Source organism: Akebia trifoliata, chromosome 14, assembly GCF_017979445.1.
Source record: "Akebia trifoliata isolate Shusen 1 chromosome 14, ASM1797944v1, whole genome shotgun sequence".
In the NCBI taxonomy this organism is placed as follows: domain Eukaryota; kingdom Viridiplantae; phylum Streptophyta; class Magnoliopsida; order Ranunculales; family Lardizabalaceae; genus Akebia; species Akebia trifoliata.
In genome coordinates this window covers 6,081,680-6,104,786 of record NC_141388.1, presented here as the reverse complement: position 1 = coordinate 6,104,786, position 23,107 = coordinate 6,081,680, and the positions used below count along the sequence as shown (strand labels likewise).

Genomic DNA, 23,107 nt, shown 5'->3' with positions numbered 1-23,107 from the left:
CAAAGTCTCGCGAAGTTTTAAAATTTAAATGCCAGTGTCCCCATTTATATTCGTAATAAAGAATCCGGGAAACGCGTTAAATGCCGTCGATTTCGGAGAATGGTATTTTAGTTATTTTTATAGAAAGAAAGGGCAATTTTTCTAGACTTCGGTTCTTCTTCTAATCGAAACAACAATTTTGACCGCAGTTCTTAATTCGTATTTAACTTTGAAGAGAAGTTAAGGACGACGTAAACCAAAAACAATTTATTATTATAGGACACGGTTTGATAATGTAGGAGTGCCAAAGTCGTCCTAAGGAGAATGTCGTCTTTATATATTGACCGTTGATAATCCTCGATTTTACAATAATCAGATCCTCAAACTAGCCGTTAATTAGGGACGGATCATGTTCAACAATAATTTTTCTTTAGTCAAATTAATTTTTTTTTAATACCTATATATATTATTATTATTATATTATATAAGAAGAGTTTAATCCAACTTGTGAAATTAATTAATAATTTTTTTTATATAAAATTGCAGCTAAAACAACGTGTCCTTGCGTTGGCGCTTTTACTTGCATGTGCGCCACGTGAAATATTTACTGCATATTGTGTACACACCTTCTCTCGTATTTAACTAATGTGGGGTACACATAAAAGACATGTTATTTGTGTACTATGATTTGTATGTATGTGTCGAGTTTTGGACTTGACTTTGGGTCAAAGGCCCAAGGCTACACGGTCGGTTGGTTTATCTTTTTCACTTGACTTGTTTTTCTTCCACGGTTTCGTGTTACTTTGCAAAGTTTTGAAAAACCCTCTCAAACATCTTAAATTATCAGCGTTGACCTAATTAAAAATTAGGTTCGAACTACTTTGTAATTTAGAAATGAATCGAAATTGACTTTTATAAGGATGGAAGACAACCATGATAAGAAACCAAATCCCTAAGAAATTTTTTTGTATCAATGGCTGAGAATTTAGATGTGAATATACTCCCTTGGAGGTCAATCATGCACTCTAGAGACTTAAGGGCTAAGAAAGGAAGAGAAGTAAAGATTTTGAAAGGAAAATAAAATTGTGAGGTTTATTTAATGCATCTTAATGAGTGCCCCTAGGACCCATGTTAACGGCACCCCTCAAATATTGACCAAATCGTTGAGCCGCGACGTGTACAAGCATTTGCATTAACCCAACGTTGAAGTAGTCAATGGTCCTCTAGATTCCAATTGTCTGGAGTTGAGCGAACATTAAAAGTCGGTGTAAGATCCTCAAACAGAGTAAACTTTCATAGACGTGGCAGGCTGTTCTAGGCTCGAGATTTTTTTATCCTACCCTTACAAAGATCTTAACTCCATAAAATTTCAACCAACGATAAGATGGTTATTTTCAAGGTGTATTTAATGCATCTTAACGTGTGCCCCTAGGGCCCATGTTAACGGCACCCCTTAAATATTGACCAAAACATTGAGCAGCGGCGTGTACAAACATTTGCATTAACCCAACGTTGAAGTAGTCGATGGTCCTCTAGATTCCAATCGTCTGGAGTTGAGTGAACATTAAAAGCCGGTGTAAGATCCTCGAACAGAGTAGACTTTCATAGACGTGGCAGGCTATTCTAGGCTCGAGATTTTTTTATCTTACCCTTACAAAGACCTCAACTCCATAAAATTTCGACCAACGATAAGATGCTTATTTTCAAGGTGTATTTAATTCTTCTTAACATGTGCCCTGTGGACACACCTTAAAAAAGCCCATATTTGAGATATCCTTTATTTATTTTCGAAAGACTTTCTTAGGAATCCCTAACATCCCAATGGTCATGTTGATGGATCAAACTAAATCTGTATTGACCTTCACCTTCGCCAAGATACTGAATATCTCCTCCTCATCAACATCTAAGTTGAAAACACTTCATTTGTATCTCCATGCTCTTAACATCCAAGATTAATTATTTCTACCCTTTCAACCTCTTCAACTTGTAGGAATCCCTTAATTTTCTATCTAAAAATGTTCTTGTGTTTCATGGTACATATATGAGAAAATTATCTTATCATTGAGATTTTAAGGTTGAAGAGAACATAATCAAGGATAAAATATTTGTCCTAAAGATTAAAGAGAAGAAAATCAAGGGTTTTTTTTAATTATTATTAGGGGTTGAAGGGTGAGGGCATTTAGCTCATTTTCTATAAGTCTCTCATGGAAGACGTTGGTCAAGGGAACACTTCATCGATCTAACAATGCAAGATATCTCAAATATTGACCGAAACGTAGAGGGTCTATGACTAAATCTCTAAAAACTTTGATGTTGACACATGGACACATTGTTGCCATTCCCCGCTACTCTTTCTAGGACTTTTTTAACATCAACAACGAATAAGATTGTCTATATGGGAGTGGATCCTATGTAGTTGGTTTTCTCTGTAATTCCCTACAATGCATTTAAGTAGTAGAGATTTTACATGTTGAAAATAAATCTAACTCATAAGTTTTGTATGGATCAAATAAAAAAAATTGAACAAAAGGGATAAATTTTGAGATCTAATAAAAGCTTTTAAAATGAACAGTTGATGACCTCCAATTTTTTTAACAAAGGAGAGAGTTGTGGATTGGTAACGTGGTTCTCCCTCAATCGTCTAATACTACTATAGAGAACTATGGAGAACATTTAGAAATACATATATTTTTTTCTAAATCATCTTTTCTAATATTGATTTACACAAATCGGTGATGCATGTTGTGTAAATGTCTTGTATTCTATTGCGCAACATAGAACTGCGGTTAATATTTTTTTATGGGATTTTCTATTTTTGAGAGTTTCTATTTTAGGGAATTTTACTTATTTTGGTAACCCTTGGTTATATAAATAAAGATTTCTAGGACTATAAAACTTAAGAGAGAAAATAGTGATTGTTCTTGTTATGTTCTATGGACGTAGGCATACTGTTGAATCACGTAAATCCTTGTGTTTTATACGATTTGTGATATTTTTGTTATTGCAATTTTTTCACAATTCACTAATAAAACATTCTATTACAAAATCCAATCAGACCATCAATTTGATTTGATTATTAAGACACTGGTTTGGATGAACAAGCATTGATCCATTCATTCTACTTGGATTCATGCCAAACTACCCAGATCCATGTTGGAAGCATCCACAATCATCAAAATATTGTAGTCTCAGGTATGATCTAGTGCAACTTCAAGGATATGGTTCAATGACAATTTCAAATCCAATAAGCAGTGAAAGTTTGTAAGTTGTGTGTCCGATACCCAGTATGAGTAGTGGATCCTCAGATCACTTGTGAATGCATGCCCTCACTTACCTAATGCATGTGATGTGTAGGTGTTGCACGTGTCCGGGAGGGGACCCATATGCCTTGCTCAAGGCCCTGACTGACCCAATCCCACTAATATTTTTGGTTAGAAGTCTAGGTATCTACTTTTAGCCACCTTAAATTAACCCTTTTTAGTGCGTATTCCACCTTCTCGGTAGGGAAAAAGTATTGCTTTTGCTTAAGAAGGCATCGTAAAAAGGATGTAAAACATCAAAAGGGCGTAAGGGACAGCTGTTGAATGAAAAAAAAGTTAACAATTAAAAACTTCTTCCTAGGTTCCAAAACCCCTATTTCGACATAGTACCATTGCTTTATGTATAAAGCAATATCAGCCATAGTCTGTAACAGTTAAGATGTTTACTTCAAAAGGAATATATTCGCTTTAGATATACCAATCCAATTTTATCGTGCCAGAAACCATGATTTGATTAGCTATGACAGGCTTTTCTTTTATAAAGTTTTATGCGAAGATAAACAACAGTTTTGTTTTAAGAATAATGATTGGGACCTTTAAAAAATTTACATTTAATATGAGCCGTACATGTACATTGAAAGCCTAGAATTTATAACCAATGATAAATCAACGCGATCGATATGTTGCTGACATGGCAAGGATGAGGAATCGTAGATCTTTTTTCCTTGTGTATCCCTAAGAAAGAGATTTATTATTTTATGCCCTTATCACATCACCCACGTACCAACCACGTATTATTATTTAGGAAAATGATGGAATGACAGAGAATTTATCACGATTCTCACAAGTCTGACGTGGGTTGTGCACATAATCATAGATGTGTTTTCTCATGATACAAGTAAAAATCATCTATGATTATGTATGCATGTCCACGTCAGAATTGTGAGAATCATCGTAAATCCTATGTCCCCCAGCACGACTCATTTATTTACTATGTCTATTTATCACGTCTTAGAATTTATACATCCCAAGGTTGAGACTTGTGACAACTTAACCACTAGTTGGAGGACTGCCTAATCTCGAGTCAGGATAGTGTTTAGTTCTTAATAAAGTTTTATGCTTGATTAACAATAATTTTGGTTTAAGAATGATGATTGTGCCTTTAAAAAAAAATCACATTTAATGTGAGCGGAAGATGTGCTACATCAATAAAATTGTGCACGAGACCCTAGAATTTATATATCCAAGGTCGAGACTTGAGACAACTTAATCACTATTTGGAGGATTGCCTAATCTGAGTCAAGTTTAGTTCTTAACATGTGCAAGCCAACTCAATGATGTATTCCAGAGCTGTCACTCTTGTCAATGGGCATTTTGTGTATCAAAGGCCCGAGATGACATGGGATTAATAAAATTTCCACAATTCGTATAGAAGTGTTATCTAGACATGTTGTAAGGGTCGCTTAGATGTATCCTTCCACACTATTAAATAACTAGAGTTCCCCATGCCTACGCACAGGCATCCTTTTTGGGGTAAGGGAGTAAAAGCAGAAAAAATGAAATTGGAGGAATTTTTTTTCTTTTAAAATAGATTGGCTAAAGGGATAAAGAGGAAAGGCAATTAAGTAGGCCCCCACCAAATGTAGTTTTGTGGAATATTTAGGTTAACAATTGAAATATTCTCATATCGGTCATTTCAATTGTTAACTTAAATAGCTTCATCTTCAATTTGTAGTATTAAAAAAAATTGATTTTTCTTTCCATAATTACTCATCATCAAATTCTTCAATCTCTAGTAAATTATTTTTAATCTATTAAACCTCATCTTTAGTTAATCATTTTCTACTCGTCATAATCCCTTGTAGGAAATCATTGATTTTTTTTCCCCAAATTCTATTTTATTCTAGTTCAAAAATCTAATATTGTTCTTCAAGATTGAAGGTTGAAGTAAATTTCATTTTTCAGAAGGAAAAGGAAAAAAAAAAGGTTGAAGTAAATAAGTCAATGGACAATACTAACACCTAGGTTCAAATCCCATCAACACTGAGTTATTTAATGCATTAAAAACTAACTTATTAAAAAATAAACAAAAAAACCGAAGGACGTGGACATTTACATCATTTTTCATTAATCTATTAGAGAAGATTGGGATTAAGAAAGATATGTCATCTGTCACGTCCTCGATTTAGGATTTAAATTTTCTCAAATTTCGATGGTGGAATAAAAAAAATAAAAATTAAAATCTTCAATGAATTTTTTTTAAAATAATTTTGATAAATTTTTTTCTGAAATTTGACTTATAAAAAATTTTCACTTGTAGAGATATACATGTATAATCAAAATCCATATATCCAACTGTATTACAACCACCATATCATAATAAATATAAATCATTTAAAAAAGTATAAGTATAATTATAAAAAAAAAAGTATACATACATCAATTATACATCTCATATCAATCAACAGTTGTCCACGTCATAAACATTAACTCTCACACTCTGAACATATACATACAAGAAGATACAAAACATATGATTCTAATATATATATATATAAAGAAGTCCAAAACAATACAAAATAATTTTACTAAACCTTAATTTCAACTCACATATAACAGAAATAGTACTCATTATCCTGATCCTACCATCCATATATATAATGTTCTACATCAATAATAGTAATCTCGATAACTAGGACATTTATAATGTTTTGTTAGTAAAGTGAGTAACAAGAAAGTTACTTAATAGTAAACTAACATTTCAAATTAATAGTCATAATATGAATGGATAAACAAATTAATCTATAATAAATAATGAAGATTTTTAACTAAATAAAATAAATAAAGAACACTCAAACACAAGTTAATATTTAATAAAATTGTAACGAAATATCTCCATCTCATAATAAAACAAAATAAATATAAACATGTCATAAAAATATCAACCTTGATGGTATATTTGATAAGAATGACGAGGTACTCCTTTCACCCTAAGTTTTCTTGATAAAATCAATATTTTTATAACTTAGCATATTAAACTCCGACTTAAGTATTATGAAAACTAAACTACGTCTTTCGATGCTTTTAAATTTAATGGTAACGTTCATTTGACTAAAAAAGCTCCTTATAAAATTATGAGTTTTATCTGCTTTGACTAAATATTTTAATTCTCTAATCGTAATCATGGTAAGGTTCCTCGAATTGTATATTTTATTTGTTAAATTTTACTTCTAAAAAATCCTTATTTGAGATCAACAATATTATAATTTTTTAATATTTTTATTTTAAACTAAATAGAAAAGTAGATTAATATAATTGATTTAATTCTTCGATATACGTAATAAAATTTTGTGACGTTACATCATCGATTTGAAATACAAGGGTTATCATACATCCAACAAAACAAAGATTGAGATATGCGTAATAAATCAAACTACAACCAATTCTTTAAGAATCAAGCACCTATCAAAAACAATGTTTGAAAATCAGATTGGACCTGTCGGTCTGACCAAGTTGGACTAGACCCGCTAGTTTCTACAAGTCATTTGAAAAAAATCCAATTTTATAAAATACCAATTGACCCCCTCGGTTCAATTGGTCAAACCAATTCAACTAGTGACCTGATCGGATTTGTGAAAGGAGCTATTCAATTTTTTGGTGATTTTCAACATACCCCTCCACAATTTTGTGACTATTAGAGTTGTCCCCTGTGTTTTGAAATTGATATTACGCCCTTTTACCTAAGGTATATTATTGTAAACTAATGAAAAATAATCAAATTTAGTAAGATTTTAATTGTTTGACCCAAATGGATTGCCGCATTGGAGAAATAACACTACAACAATCTAAAATTTACGCCTAAATCAAATTGAAACACATAAAATAAAACTTAAAAATATATTGATTTTTTGTTTGATCCATACAATTCTTTAATTTTAAATTCAATTCAAATGGTAAAAACTTATCTTTTTTATATTTTTAAAAATTCTTTAAACATCTACATTCATATAGAAATATTTTTTTTAAATCTTATAATTTATCCCTACAATATGAGATCATGCTTTTAAAGTTGAATAACTAAATTTTGGGAAGGAACACAAAAAGCTTAATTAATATCTCATTTTGGATCCAACTGGTTTGACCCGCCCGTTCTACTAATTTGGACCGTCCTAATCAGTAATACATGTCAATGACCGATCCGATTTTTAAAATATTCAAATAAAAAAAAAACGTATAAATTATCATATAAGTGAAAATTCCCAATGTACCCCTGAAATTGAGACGACCTTGATGGGATCAGAAAGTGACCGTAGAATATTTGAGAGGATGCTTTCATGAAGGGAAACAACCGTCGAAAACTTACCAATGTTGCACGAAGATTTGTTTATTTTGTTTTGTTAGCTAAAGATCTTTGAAAAATAGAGAAAAGGTAAAAGGTACCTCACACGTCATTTGTCCACTTTAATATTTCATCAACTTGAGTGTTTTAATAAATTGATTGACATTTGATACCTATTTTATATTTATTCTCCCATTCGAGTCTATTTTTAAGATTTAAAGAGAGAATATCAATCATACGGCCTATCATCGCCTATTACAATCGAAGTGGTGGGCCCAACCTCTTTTGTTGATATTGCTTTCTCTACTAGTCAATAAAGGTTACTACTCGACCTCATGTAGCTTTATAACTTGGCCTCCTCTACCGTTCGATTGAATTAAAATAGCAATGATTCCAAATATCATTATTTCATGCACTCTGATCCAAGAAAATAAGTTGGGCATAACCATGGTCTTTGAGCTAAGATTTGAGAACATGATTTTAAAATAAGAAAATTTTATGCTCACTGTGCTCACAGAGTTCGGGATCCACCAATCACACGTGGCCTAAGTGATCATCAAAACCATTTTAAATCACACTTAAATACCCCTAACTATCATTGGATTCAGATCAAATCGTTGATCTGGAACCAATGTGGTAACAGTCAAAAATCAAGTCTAGATTGAAAGCCAATGAGTCTACAAGACCAACAAATGGAATCAAACCCTTTTAGATGAATGTAACAATGGAAAGGGATGTATGTAAAAAATTACCTTTTTATCCCTCGATTAATATTACTAAATTACCCTTTAAAAGTTTCTACCCTTTCTTATACGCTATGCTAAGAAGCCTTCTTTTTCTTCGCCATGTTGACGAGCTAAGGCATCCCATCCATCACCATCAATGGACAGAAGATTCTATTTAAAGAAAAAAGGGTCTTGTTAACATGTGGTTAAAGGGCACACGTTAACATGCATTAAATACACCTTAAAAAATAAACATGTGAGAGTCTTTTAGCAAGAGGTGTGCTGGAGTAACATTGAAATGTCCTCGTGATGTACATTTTAATGTTACTTCAATATTATCCTTTTGGTAATAAGAAGAAGAGTTGAGCTGGGGTGACACAAAATTTACTATGATTCTCACAATTCTGACGTGGACATGCATACATAATCGTAGATGATTTTTACTCATATCGTGAGGAAACACACCTCTAGCTATGTGCACATCCCACGTCAGACTAGTGAGAATCACAGTAAATACTTTTTGTCATTTCAGTATTTTTCTAAGAAGAAAATTTTAGTACAGTTTTAATAGTAAAATCAATTTCCAAAGTGTATTTAATACACTTTAACATGTGCCCTTAGGATACACATCAATACTTGATAAAATCCAAATATGCATAGTTGAGTAAAAAACTTTATCAATTAATTTGATTATTAATATTTATGAAAAAATTAAAAATAAATACTTTTATTTATTAAAAATTATTCATAAATTCAAGGGGACAGATCATGGGACATATGTAAAAACAATGGTTGTTCAAAATATGAGTTAGAGGTTTTGGATTGAACTGAATTATTGTCGAGGATGTTCTCTATGATGAGAAGATCATCATCACACAAACTCAGCTTGATCTGAAACTTTTAAGTCCATCAAAAGTGGTTTATAAATTACTGATAAAAAATCGATGATTCTCATTCTAAATCACTTTTGATGGGATTAAAGTTTTAGATTGGACTATCTTTTTTTTTTTAGGATGATCTTCTCATCATAGAGATCATCATCACAAAAAATCAGCTCAATTCAAAACCTCTAACCTATATTTTGAATTTGTTTTATTATTACATTATTTTTACATATGTCCCTTGATCCGTCCCCAAAATTCAATATAATTTTATTTGACTCATTTGACTTGACTTGATTAAAGGGCATGTCTTTAATTTTAAAACATAGGAGTATCTCAAGTATTTTCCAATAAACATGTTTCCCTAAACCTCAAAAATTGTTGTAAGGGTAATTACAGTATTTTTACTTTAAACCCCTTTTTTAGATAAATATTTGATAAAATGAGTTCTAAAAATTCATAATTTTTTTGTTTGGAAAGAACATTTTGATACATATTAAAAATAAAAATAAAAATAAAAAATTCTTTGCAATCATTATCCCAAGGAAAAATTGTGATATTGCCATCAATGGATGCAAAAGGGTAATATTAGTAAATTTCTACCCTTTCTTTTACGCTCAGTTAAGAGGCCTTCTTTTTCTTCCCATTTTTCTTCGCCCACAAGCCAACGGCATCCATCACCATCAATGGATCGTGATAAGAGGACGAGCTAAACCATACGCACTTTATACGCGGCTGACGTGGCAAGTGCATGGAAAATGGGTGAAATTATTATTATTTTTGTTTATTTTTTTATTTTAGCCACAAACCCATACAGAAAGATCTTTCAGTCCATTCTTTGATTTTTCGTGTATCAAAGAACAAATGTTTACCAAAACCAATTACCTTCCCAAAGAAATATATATATATATAAGGGGCGGTTCAAGGGTCATATGTAAAAAAACATATGAAAAAACAATGGTTTTTCAAAATACGGGTTAGAGGTTTTGAATTGAACTGATTTTTTGCGAAGATGGTCACTATGATGAGAAAATCATCCTCACAAAAAATCAGCTCAATCAGAAACTTTTAAATCCATCAAAAGTGATTTACAAATTATTGGTAAAAATTGATAAAAAATCGACGGTCCACATTCTGAATCACTTTTAATAGGGTTAGAAGTTTTAAATTGGACTGATTTTTTTTTTCAGATGATCTTTTCATCATAGAGATCATCCTCATAAAAAATCAGTTCAATCCGAAACTTCTAACCCATATTTTGAAAATTTATTAATGTTACATTGTTTTTATATATGTTTTCTCATATGGCCCTTGATCCTGACCCATATATATATTTTATAAAACCCTATACAAGAGTCAATTCTTGTGAGTATGTAGTTTTCAACCGTTATGATCTTAAGAAATGTATTTAAAACACTTAAGAATTTAAAACTCAAAGATCACTTGTAAGATTAAGTAATCCAAATACATATTAAACTGAAAAATCGATATCAACCAAGGAAAACACATTTACTGTTAATAAAATTTTGTGTTAAAATGATGAACCAATGCCAAGACGTCACGTCAAGTCTCGTCGTGTGTGCTACAAAAGCAAGAGTGATTGGTTGATGGAGAGAATTTTTGAGCAGCTAAGAATTCCATTTAAAGTATTTTTTAACACACGTTACATCATGCTATTGATTCATCGACTTAACGCGGAAATTTGTTAACAACAAATGTGTACTCAAAACCAAGATACAATAAACCCAGGTTCAACAGAGAGATTTGTCGAACCATTTTCCAACTCTGATAAAAGCTAGTAAGCTCTTCAAGACATCTGCCGTGGTATGATATTTATTTTTTGAATTCCTCATTGTTAAGAGCATTATGTAGGAAGCGATGTAATAAACTTAATGAGTTGCACCAAATCCTATCCATAAAGATAAGAATTAGAATTAGATTTAATGTCTGATTATTAGGGTTACAAGTCTGAATTCAACCTAGGCTCAACCCGATTGATGGGGCGAACTTGGGCCGAGTTATGTAAAATATGATTTGAACTTGAGTTAGAATATCTCAACCTGATTTCAATTTGTATTGAGGTACAAGCAACCTCCTCAATCCAAATCCGATGCTAGATACTAATATATAAATATTTTTATATTAATTATAGATTTTTTTTATTCTATCTTATTGTTATAATTTGTGGAGAATTACTTATTATTAATATGAACTTTGGCTTATTATGATTTGTCTAAATATTCTCTCAAAGGATGGATTCAAAGGTTGTATGAGATTTTATTTAATAGTAATTTTGTTTTTGATGTTGTATATCTCTTTTAAAATATAAAATGTATTTGTTAATAAAAGAGAAATCAAAATTATTCAACGAGATCAATCCGACCAATTGTCCAAAATTACTAATTCGGACTAACCTAAACTCAACCTAATTTTAGAAAATCAAGCTCAGGTTGCGCTTGGGTTAACGAGCTTAGGTCTGATGGTTAGGTTGAGTTGAGTTTGAGTTGAACCTTGGTTTACCAGTCCAACCTGCCCATGTTGCAATCCTTGTGATTATCCATTCGATTAGGATTTTCTACATTATCCATTTAAACCTGATTATTATATTTAATTAATGAAGAATAAATTTAATTTTTGGGGTGTCAATGGGTTGATTCCTAAGGTATTTAAAATTATAACCATTATATTAATTCGATTTCAAGTCCGATTCCAAAATAAATAGATCCGAAACCGCCAAATATTAAGGGTACCCATCGGTTACAACTCTCAAAAATCGAATGAGGAAAAAAATATTTCAAATCATTATAATAAAATATAAAAAAATTTAAAAATTAATATATTATTAACAAAAATTTTAACTTAGTCATAATTTGTTATGTTACACTTAAGATACAAATTAATTATTATTTTTTTTCAAAAATAAATGTCTTTCTTTTGTAAAAGTAATAATTTTTTAGGCGAATAACTCATTTTAACTTTCAATTGATAACTTATATCAAAAATTGAAAAAATTTATATAGCATCCATTTATTTTTAAAATAAAAAATACCTTAAATCATCTATTGTATGGAAAGAAATGACAAAATAAATTAGTTGGCATTGAAAGAAATGATAATGAATTGTTCGGTTTCATTTTAGACCTAGTTCTAATCAATTCCAATAAAAAGGGATCCAAAACCTCGGTTCGGATTCCTAATTCCAATTCAATTTTGGTTAGATGGATGCCCATTAACACCCCCATTTAGTTAGATTTCAGGTCCAATTCCAAAATAAATGAATCCAAAACTGCCAAATATTAAGGGTACCCATCTATTTCAATTCTTAAAAATCGAATAAGAAAAAAAAAAAATTTGATAAATATAAATTATATTAATGAAGAAAAGAAGAATGGGAGGCTGAGATGGCCCCTAACAACAAGAAAGAAAATCAACAAAGAAAACAGGAAAAAAGCAAGCAAAAACACAATCGACAGGGGGCAACAAATCAAGAAAAAAATATATTTCAAATCATTATAACAAAAAATTTCTTTATCAAAATTGACACCCCTATTCAATTTTAGACTCGTAACACTCATATCCATCCTGTGGACATTGGTTCCTTAGAGCCCAAGATTCTTTGAAGATATACAAGACCTAAGATACTGCTCAAGACAATACAAGGTCAGAATCTCTTCATGTTAGATCCCAACCACTCACAAATCACAATAAGCATACCAGAATTACAAATACTTCAATGGAAAGTGTTGCAAATTCTTAGGGAGATGAGGAATTTATTTGCAAATTCTGCTTTGACATAGATAGTTAGATACAAATAGATTTTGCTAATCTAATTTTATAGAAGAAAAAAAATCCCGCGTTAATACCACTTCAGTTAAAAGTAAAACTCACCTTACCTCTCTGAATTACAATCCACAAACTAACAAAACCCAGTAAGGGTAGTAGAGACTTTTCAGTGAGAGAAATCAAACGGTAAGGCCTTGAGGAGATGCAGGGGCGGGTGCCTTGGGCTTAGGCTTCTCCACTACAATGGCCTGTGTGGTCAGGACCATCCCTGCCACAGACGCAGCGTTCTGCAATGCGCACCTCGTCACCTTGGCTGGGTCTATCACACCAGCCTCGATCAAGTCCTCATATTTGTCTGTCATTGCATTATATCCAATCTCCCATTCACGTGCCTTCACCTTCTCCACAACCACCTCCCCTTCCACTCCAGCATTGTCAGCTATCAAAGCAGCCGGTGCTACCAATGCCTTCAAGAGAAGAAAAAAAAATATCGATTGATATTCAGTAAAATACCAAATGACAGTGTGCCTTGTTTCCTAAAGAGAAATACGTCCACCATATAGTCCTGGCTTGTAGGACCAGGAGTTATTTTGCTGAACATAACTTGTATTCAACACCTAAAAGATTCATAGCCATATATAAAAATATACTAGATCTATTTCCGAGCATAGCTGATCAGGATAATCTTCCCAATTATCATGTTCAAAGGCCAAAACTTGAGAGTTCAGCCACTTTCCGACCAATCCAATACGATAACTAATTCACCTTTTCTGCTGCTTTTCTATGGCTGGAAACCTGAGATCTGTGATTTTGTGAGAATGTTGGATTGGGCTGATTTTTGGCTAAATGGTTTAGGATTGACGAGCCCAGAGCACATTATGCTGTTAACTACCTATGTACATGTACAAGGTCTAGAGAAAATCGGACGCCTTAAATTTCATTCTTAATTGCTGTGAAGGATAATTCATCCCAGATGGCCTGAGGGTGTCCTCTACCAGACTGAATTTTTGTTTTTTGCTTTTTTTTTTATTCATGTTCCCCATTTTATCTTACTCAAATATATAGCAAGCAAAGACACTGTCATTTACCTTTTGAATGATGTCTGCACCTAGCCGTTCATCTGCATCTTCAAGTTTGTCCTTAATAGCCGGGACAGATGTTGAGAGGTGGACGTAGGCACCACCACCACCAGGTACAATCCCTTCCTCTATGGCAGCAAAAGTGGCATTCTTGGCATCTTCAATTCTTAGCTTACGATCCTCGAGCTCAGTTTCTGTAGCAGCTCCCACCTTTATAACAGCAACCCCACCCGACAGCTTGGCAATCCTCTCAGCCAACTTCTCAGAGTCATAGACAGAATCTGTCTCAGCCAACTCCTTCTTTATTTGAGCAATTCTAGCTTGAATCTCATCTTTGGTTGCTGCATCTGCAATAATGGTGGTGGAGTCCTTGGTGACGGTCACCTTTCTTGCCAAACCAAGCTGGTCAACTTCTGTGTTCTCTATCAGCAAACCCAGATCACTAGCTTGGAACTCAGCTCCTTAAGAATGAGGACATTTACAGTTAGAGATGCACCAATCCAAACAAACTGAAATAAAATTACTTCCAGAAGCTAATGAACGTACCTGTCAAAATTGCAATATCCTGAAGCAGAGCCTTTCGCCTCTCACCAAAACCAGGTGCTTTGATTGCAGCAACATTAAGTATACCACGCAACTTGTTCACAACAAGCGTAGCCAATGCTTCCCCTGTGACATCTTCTGCGATGATAAGTAGAGGGGCTCTCAGTTGTGTTGTTTTCTCCAACAAAGGAATTATGTCCTTTATTGCTGATATCTTTTGATCGGTCACTAAAACTCTTGCATTCTCAAATTCAGTGATCAACTTCTCTGGGTTTGTAACAAATTGTGGGGAGATGTAACCCCTGTCGATCTACAAAGGTAGCCCCAAAGAGAACTACGTCACATATGAAACAAAACAAGTAGAAAAACATGCAAAAACAAATGCTATTTGATATTTAACAAAATGATGAATTGATGATACACACCTCCATCCCTTCTTCTACCTCAACAGTTGTCTCAAACGATGACGAAGACTCAATGGATAACACACCATCAGGCCCAACCTTATCGATTGCATCCGCAATCATTGTCCCAATAATTTCATCATTGCCAGCAGAGATAGAAGCAATGGCTGTAATGCATACCAACAAAATACAATCAATGCAAAATAGATAACTAGCCAAGTGCACTTTTCTTTTCTTTTTTTAAACAATAACATATTGTACTGGTATTAAGAATGGAGAATGGATCTTTATTTAATGTACAAAAGAAAATTATTAAAACATGGTTCAAGCCAAATACCTTTAATATCATCACGACCTTTGACAGGCCTTGCTAGTTTCTCCAACTCTTCCACTAACCCCTGAACAGTCTTATCAATCCCTTTCTTGATAGAGACAGGATTTGCACCAGATGTAACAGCCAACAGGCCTAACTTAATTATTTCACGTGCAACTACTGATGCCGTTGTTGTCCCATCACCAGCAGAGTCATTAGTTTTACTGGCAACCTTCATCCAACAAGCAAAACATAATGGTACATGTAGATCTTCCATAAAATTCCAAAGTTCAATGTCACTTCAATTTAATTTCGAGGGGACAAATGGCTCATGAGAATTCACCATTCACACACAAAAACTGAACTAAATGAAAATAGATACAAATTAAATTAACGCTCTAATATCTGTGAGACCAAACTTTAGAAATTACCAAAGACAGTAATGATATATCAGTTATGCCAACCTTCGTTTTGTACCAGGAAAACCTACCAGCAATTAACAAAACAATTGCAAGATAAACCATAACATAGCCCATCTAATGTTAAATTATGAAGGAACAAGTTCACTGAATGGCCCATCTAGCCCATATACAAATATAAAAACAATAAACACCATAAGTCGAAAAATACATTGGATTAAAAACATAAAATGGAATTGAAGGGAAATAGACCAGATAAGATAGAACAAAAGAAGTCCTTGGTTTTAAATTTGATTTGCATTTAAATATATTTATTCCTGCAAAGCCATAGTAAATGCGCATTTCAACGCAACAGAAATAATTTCAAATGAAAGAATAAAACCTGTTGGTAAACAGAACCACAACGTTATTAATGATTAATGAAACTTCATTGTGAAAAGAAATGCAACATAAAAGGAAAGAGCTTGCTACCTCCCTTATGAGAGCTGCACCAGCATTTTCTATTGGATCTGCAAGTTCAATAGCTCGAGCAATTGTAACCCCATCATTTACCACTTTAGGGTTCCCAAATTCATCCAGGACAACATTCCTCCCTTCAAAATAAAAGAAATGTAAAATAAACATGTGTACAACACCTTAAACAAACACACATGCACAAGCCCGCACACAGGCCCACTTGTGCACTCACACTGTCACACACACACACAATTCAATGAGGTCGTAAAGTCTGTGTGTGGTATCTATTTTAACACTGATTAATATCAGATGTTATTTTAACTGTACAGAGTCTCAAAAGAAAAATATAATAGATCCATAAAAATTAAAATTGGATTCGTATTAACTTGTTCTCCACAACCCAAAGGAAAACCTTAACTTTACAACAGAGGTATCTAATTGCCTACTTGAAGGTCAAATTAACTAATCACATTTAACAGAAAAAGGAAACAATTCCTCAATCGGAGAGAGCTTTCATATATCTAGTTTTAATTGTGAAAAAGTAAGTCACAGAAGTATAGAACAAAGCTTGCAACAATTTAAAAAAAGCCTTATACCAAAGATTTCGGATCAGCTAAATGAATCACGTTCCTCCATTATACTCTAGCCAAATCCAAACAACAATGAGCAATAACAACGTTACCGTAATAATGAGTTAATGACAACACAGGAAAAGATAATACCTCTAGGACCAAGGGTAACCCCTACGGCATCGGCAAGCTTGTCAATGCCAGCCTGAATTGCTGTCCTTGAATCCTGGTCAAATAAAATTTTCTTCGCACTTGCACGTACAGTCAATCTTCTGTTGGGCAACCTATACTGCAGTTTTTGCCCCTGTTGCACTCCCCTCCTAAAACTCTCCTACACCAACACATTCCATAATCATAAAACATCATTTGTAACGCAAAAAATAACAAACCATAAAATACACACAACATAATCGGACTCCCAACAAGAAATAATCGAAGTGTAGCAAATAACAAAACGGATTGAGAGCATCACTAAATACACCAAAATCAGCTCAAAGAATCAATAAAGCCTTACAAAAATTCTACAGAGAACATTAAATTATCACAACGACATCGCTGCTTATTCTCTCAAGAACAGAAACGCTAAAAAGAAGCCATAACATCCTATAATTCCGTCAGCAATTACAGAAATGAAGTGAAATTATCGGCGCTAAAAACAAAACTTATCAAAAGAACACCACGATAACCATAAATCAAACAAATAAACAGTCCCTCAACATAACAATTATCTAAAGAAGTATCTTTCGGCCCTAAAATCTTCCACAAACGTAAGGAATCGACAATGACCTCAGAATTACAGTTTTTTTCAGAGACTAACAAAAAACAAATATAATTCGAGTAGAAAAAATGTCGAAACACAGAGAGACATAGAAAGAGGTCGAATACCCTCTTAGAAGTGCGTAGAATCGATGCAGTCGAGACAGCACTCGCTGACGCCATTACGCGAAATCGAGACCTTTGAAGAACAAAGATAGATAGGGTTTTAATGATACAGAGCTGGGTTTCGTGTGGAGTACTGGTGTGGGTGGATAAGGGTGGGTTTTTCTATTACAGGTGAGTCCGTTGTCGGGGCTTCCAGAAGATTCTTCCACCTCATACTTCCAGAACCGTCGAGGGTTTTAAGCAGGAGTGCAACTTGGTCCGGTTCAAACCCAAAACCGAATCAAACCGATCGCTTTAGATTGATTTGATTCGGTTTGAAGCAAGTTGCGGTTCGGTTCTGAATTAATAAAATGGATAACCGATAAATATGCTTCGATTTCAATTCAAAAACCAAACCAAACAAAGAGTTGGACCCTTAATGGTATAATACTTTTTGCAAGTTATGACATAGATTAATAATCATGTAAAAAACTTAAATCCAAACCCAACATATTTATTAAATAGGTAATCTAAATCGACCCATATAACCTATTTAATAAAATTTTAATCTTAATTGGAAAAAATAAGTTATAATTCCACCATCAAAAATAAAATACTATTACTAAAAGAGTGTTGATTTTGCAACTCAACCTGACAGGGTAACTCAAAAATCCACTGGCGTGGCATGTGCAAGAATCATAGGTTTTTTCCTTTGGGATACATAACTACACATGTTTTATGGGGTTGTGCAGTTGTGTATCCTAAGAGAAAAATCTACAATTCTTGCAGGGTATACATCAATTGAGTTTTTGAATTACCTTGTCAAGTTAAGTTACAAAATCATTACACTTTCTAAAATTAAAGTTACACAACTACAAACCAATATCTACTAACATAAATTGAGTTTCATCGTTCACATGGACTATTGTATTGGAAATCCAACACTACCGACCTCTAGTTTTCAATGATAAATTTAGACTAAATACATTATTGATACACCCTCTATATTTTGTAAAATTTGAAAACTGTATTATAAAAAAGTTATATCGAATTCTTGCAAAAAAAATTGGTGACTTACAAAACTTTCAAATAATTATTGATGTGTGAGATACCTCATATACTTAATGATTGAAACAATACGTTAATGACAGAATAACTAAATGGGTTTATATAGGTTAAACAAGTTGACGTCCTTAACTTAAACCTGACCCATTCAATAATTTGTTTTTTTATCAGTAACCTATTTAATAATCTTGCTAAACGGGACGCAATTATGACCCAACTCAAATTAGACTTGACCTAAACCTATTAATTTTGTGTTATTTTCGAGTTGTTTTAAGATTATCACCCATAGAACCGATCCTAGTCCGGTTTGATTTGGTTGGTTGAATAGGCAATTTAATTAAGTTCTGGTTCTTATTTAGTGGGATCGACCTATGTTGGTTCGATTTGGATATTGCCCCAAACCAAATCAAGTTGCACCTCTAGTTTTAAGGCTATCAATGGACTGGGTTTAAGGTGGATTCAATCAAATCTAGTTCTTGCCAAATCAGTATTGGTCTGGGTCAAGTCACAGATCCCAAAATCTTACATAATTGGATCGCATCCGGTCCAACTAAATTTGTATGTATTTGCTTTCATTATCGGAATTGAAGTTCGTATATGCGTTATCTTGTTTGTAACTTTTGTTTGTAACTTTTGTTTGTATAATCCTATTGGTCAGGATTGTAATTAGTCTTCGTTAAGTGTACGTATCCAAATCATCTCAATCGATTTTCTCTTAGTTTTAGGATTTAAAGTCTTTAAAGTCCTCAATTACAAAATTATTTGAACTTGCAACCTCAATGATTTTCTCAATCAATTTTCTCTTAGTTTTAGGATTTCCGTTGCTCTTACAATTCATGCATCATGAAAAAAATGGTTATAGTTTGGACGCATGATCATTCTTCTCCCATCTACTAATTATTTGTATTTTCATATATTAATTTTGTTTTTGTCTCAAAATTTTAATTGGTCAATGATGCAACGCCCACATATCACACGCACCAAGTAAGTGAGGGTGTATCCTAGCAAGTGGTCCCTAAGGAATTATGCTCATACTGGGTGTCGAACTCACGACCTATGGGCATTAATCGCTTATCGGTCCAAAATTGCCATTAAGCCAACCCTTCCAGGTTATCAAACTTAACTCTTAGTCTATAACAGTTTTACCATGACTAGAACCAACATGTTAACAAACCCACCTCACAACCAACTAGAAAAGATTCTCAATAGACTACATCCCCATCTTCGACATCATGGCATAGACCATTAAATTCTTTCTCAAAAAATTCTTCAAAAATTCTAATTTATTTTTGGCAGTCATTTGGCATTTTTGGTTTTTCTCATTGATTTAGATCAATGATAAAAGAATCAATAAAATCTAGTAATAATCAAACCATGTGGAAAATAAGTAGCGATTTTTTCCTCAAAGTTTAATGTTGATGATGAAGGACTTTGCAATATATATAGTATTGACATTGTGTTCGACACTTAATTGACGTGGAGGTGTACACTCCACCACAGATGCTTTAGCTCTAAACACGAGTGATAATCATATATGGTGGAGTGCACACGTTGACGTCAGCTCAATGTCGAACACAATGTCGTAAGAAGTCACTCTGGCATTACTAGCTAGATAAGAATTTCTACAAATTCCAATCACTTTTCAAGCTATTTCATTATCTGTATGAGACGAAATGTGATGCAATTCAAATAGACTTTGACAATCAAATTAGTATAGTTGCAAGAGAAGTAAGTGTAGAAGTAAACAATAATAATGAAAATGGTTATTATTAAGATTTTTGAACTTTTACTTTTTGCCAACCAGTATTTGTAAATCAATTCAATGACAAAATGTTATATTCAAATGTGATTTTGCAAGAGATTTTTGGTGAGAAATCATAAAAATGCAAAATTTATATTTTTGTCATTTGCAATGTTCTTAGTTTTGCTATTGATTAGTTTGTTTGTATATTAAAAAATATCATAAATTCCGATAAGATGTAGCTTCGATAGACGTAACTAAACACAAAGTTGTGTCACTAGTGTCGTGTTATTTGGCATGTGTGACCTTATTATATGCTTCGTAGTCTCATGCTTGATCATAGCAATAAATGAATTAATGGTATTTATGATTTTAGGACCTTAGTGATTTATTATGAGATTGATTATTTTTCTAAGATTAGCTTAATAACTAGTATAAAAAAGATTTTAGACATTGATTTTTAATTGCAATCTAAAATTATAGGCATTGATTTTCTAATTAATTAAAGTTTATAAACTGAGGTAACATGTGTCATGAAATTAAAGTGATTTAAAATTTGCATCCACATTAAACATCTTTTAATCACCTTATATATATGAAAAAAATATATATATATATATATATATATATAATATATATATATATATATATATATATATATATGGAGAATGCTAACGTCCAAGACTTCATGAGGATGTTAGCATTTTCCAACACTTTATTTTTTCAATAATACCTATATTCATTTTATCTTTTAGTGAAAATAAATAGGGGTATGTTGGTCTTTTATATAATAAATGTTTGTCTATATTGATTGTCAAATCATTTATTGCAACAAGACATTTAATTTCAAAGATTAAATGTCATTAACATTTATTATAAAAAAGACAAATATTAATTACATAAATAAATATTTATTATATAAAAAGATTAATATACCATTGCTTTTTTCACTAAATGACAAAATAGGTAGGGGTATTATTGAAAAAAAAAAGTATTGGAGAATGCTAACGTCCCTATGAGGTCTTGGACGTTAACATTCCCATATATATACACAGTTTCTGTAGTCAACGTTAGGGAACCCACATTGAACCAATACATTTTTCCTACGTGACTTACAAACGTGTTGGCTCCCTAACATTGGTTGCCGAACACCACCCTATGTACAGGGGCGGATTTACAATGGGGGCAATTGCCCCCACAAGAATTTCTAAACTTAATAGGGAGGTATTAATAATTTGAAATTTTTTTTTAACATTCTACTGCTTTGCCCCCACAGAAGTTTTGAAATTTTTTTTATTTGTAATTTGCCCCCACAAAAACTTTTAACATTCTACTGCTTTGCCCCATAGAAAATCAAAAAAAATTTCTATTTGTAATTTGCCCCCACGAAAACAAAATCCTGGCTCCGCCCCTGCCTATGTATATACATTAATAATTGCAAATCAAGTTAAATGATTTATCTTACTTGAGTCAAGATGTGACCAATTCTAGAGTCACTACGAATCCAGCCCTTAAACCTTTCCTAACAAACCTAAGTACTATGTGGATGATTCATCCAACGTATAACCATGCCTTCAGATCCCATCCCAAGGATTAATAAGGGTGACTCGAGTGAGTCAACTTGGTATTAATAGGATACGAGATAAATATAAGAGTCATGTTGGGAAGACTCCAATTTTCATTACGTTTCACACTATGTTGATAAGGAGGTGCGCACGTAACTATAGATGCTCTTAACTCGTATCTCAAGGAAATACATCTATGGTCACCACATCAATGCAATGTGAAACATAGTGAAAAAAAAAATCCCTCTAGGATTATCCTAAATATAATATTGGATTTAAAAATCATGTTGTAACCCCACCTCCAACTAATGTGTCATTTGGGACCCACTACATTTGTAAACCTCAAGGGTGAAGAGCTTAAAATAGGAAAATTATGTGAATGACATAGAGGGTGACACTATCTAAATCAAGAAAATTACTTGAAGGATCTTGGTGGAGGGATTTTTTCTAAATAGTCACTAAGTTTTGAATGGTTTCTAAATATTCTATTTAGTAAAAAAAATTTCTTTTCTTAATGGTCCCTTGTTATTGGCGAGCTCACCACTTTTTTTGTCTAAGTCAACATTTTTATTATCGAACTCACCAATTTTTTTTATTGTCTAGCTCACTAAATTTTATTGTTGAACTCGACTCTAGTAAAATCCACCCATTTTTGTTTTTCGGATTTTTTTGATTAAAATACATGGAAAAATCAACTAATAACTTGAGATAATGACTTGTCTGAATAATTTCAAACCAATTTTTTTACATGTCTTCAAAAAGCTTGGAAACCCCTTTGAAAATGACTTCTTCTTTATTTTTAAATCCTTTTTGACATAATGGAATCTCAAAATCTCGATTAGGATGTCGAAAATCCAATTTTTTAAAAGAAAATAGTGAGATCAAACTACTAGGACATTCAATCGTGGGAAATGTGATGAATGGGATTTAGAGACTGATTAGAAAAGAAAAATTTACTAAATGAATTATTAAAAGAAAATCCTAAAACTTAGGGACTAATTAGAAGAAAAAAATTCACTCCACCAAGGTCTTTTAGTAATTTTGCCATCTAAATTTGAATAAAACGACTTATGTTTCTTAATTGCTTATTTGGCGTCACCATATTCCAATTATAGTCACAAAAGGG

General features: G+C 32.7%; 1 protein-coding gene across 1 annotated transcript; it reads right to left on the bottom strand.

The window, feature by feature from the left end:
- Positions 1 to 12,924: 12,924 nt before the first annotated feature.
- Positions 12,925 to 17,798, bottom strand: LOC147385824 (ruBisCO large subunit-binding protein subunit alpha). The gene is made up of 8 exons (XM_086423033.1): positions 17,635 to 17,798; positions 16,903 to 17,080; positions 16,196 to 16,317; positions 15,330 to 15,537; positions 15,014 to 15,159; positions 14,592 to 14,898; positions 14,055 to 14,506; positions 12,925 to 13,433 (listed from the first exon to the last, which is right to left on the bottom strand). The coding sequence occupies exons 1-8, from the start codon at positions 17,686 to 17,688 to the stop codon at positions 13,146 to 13,148; spliced, it is 1,755 nt and encodes a 584-aa protein (XP_086279159.1). The 5' UTR covers positions 17,689 to 17,798; the 3' UTR covers positions 12,925 to 13,145.
- Positions 17,799 to 23,107: the final 5,309 nt, after the last annotated feature.

What these genes read in the sequence shown, in the direction of transcription:
- LOC147385824 (XM_086423033.1), bottom strand. Translation starts at nt 17,688, where the DNA reads ATGGCGTCAGCGAGTGCTGTCTCGACTGCATCGATTCTACGCACTTCT. An exon ending in GTGCAGCTCTCATAAGGGAG is followed by an intron (nt 15,538 to 16,195) that starts GTAGCAAGCTCT and finishes TGTTGGATGAAG; the next exon opens with GTTGCCAGTAAAACTAATGA. An exon ending in GTGCAGACATCATTCAAAAG is followed by an intron (nt 13,434 to 14,054) that starts GTAAATGACAGT and finishes CTTCTCTTGAAG; the next exon opens with GCATTGGTAGCACCGGCTGC.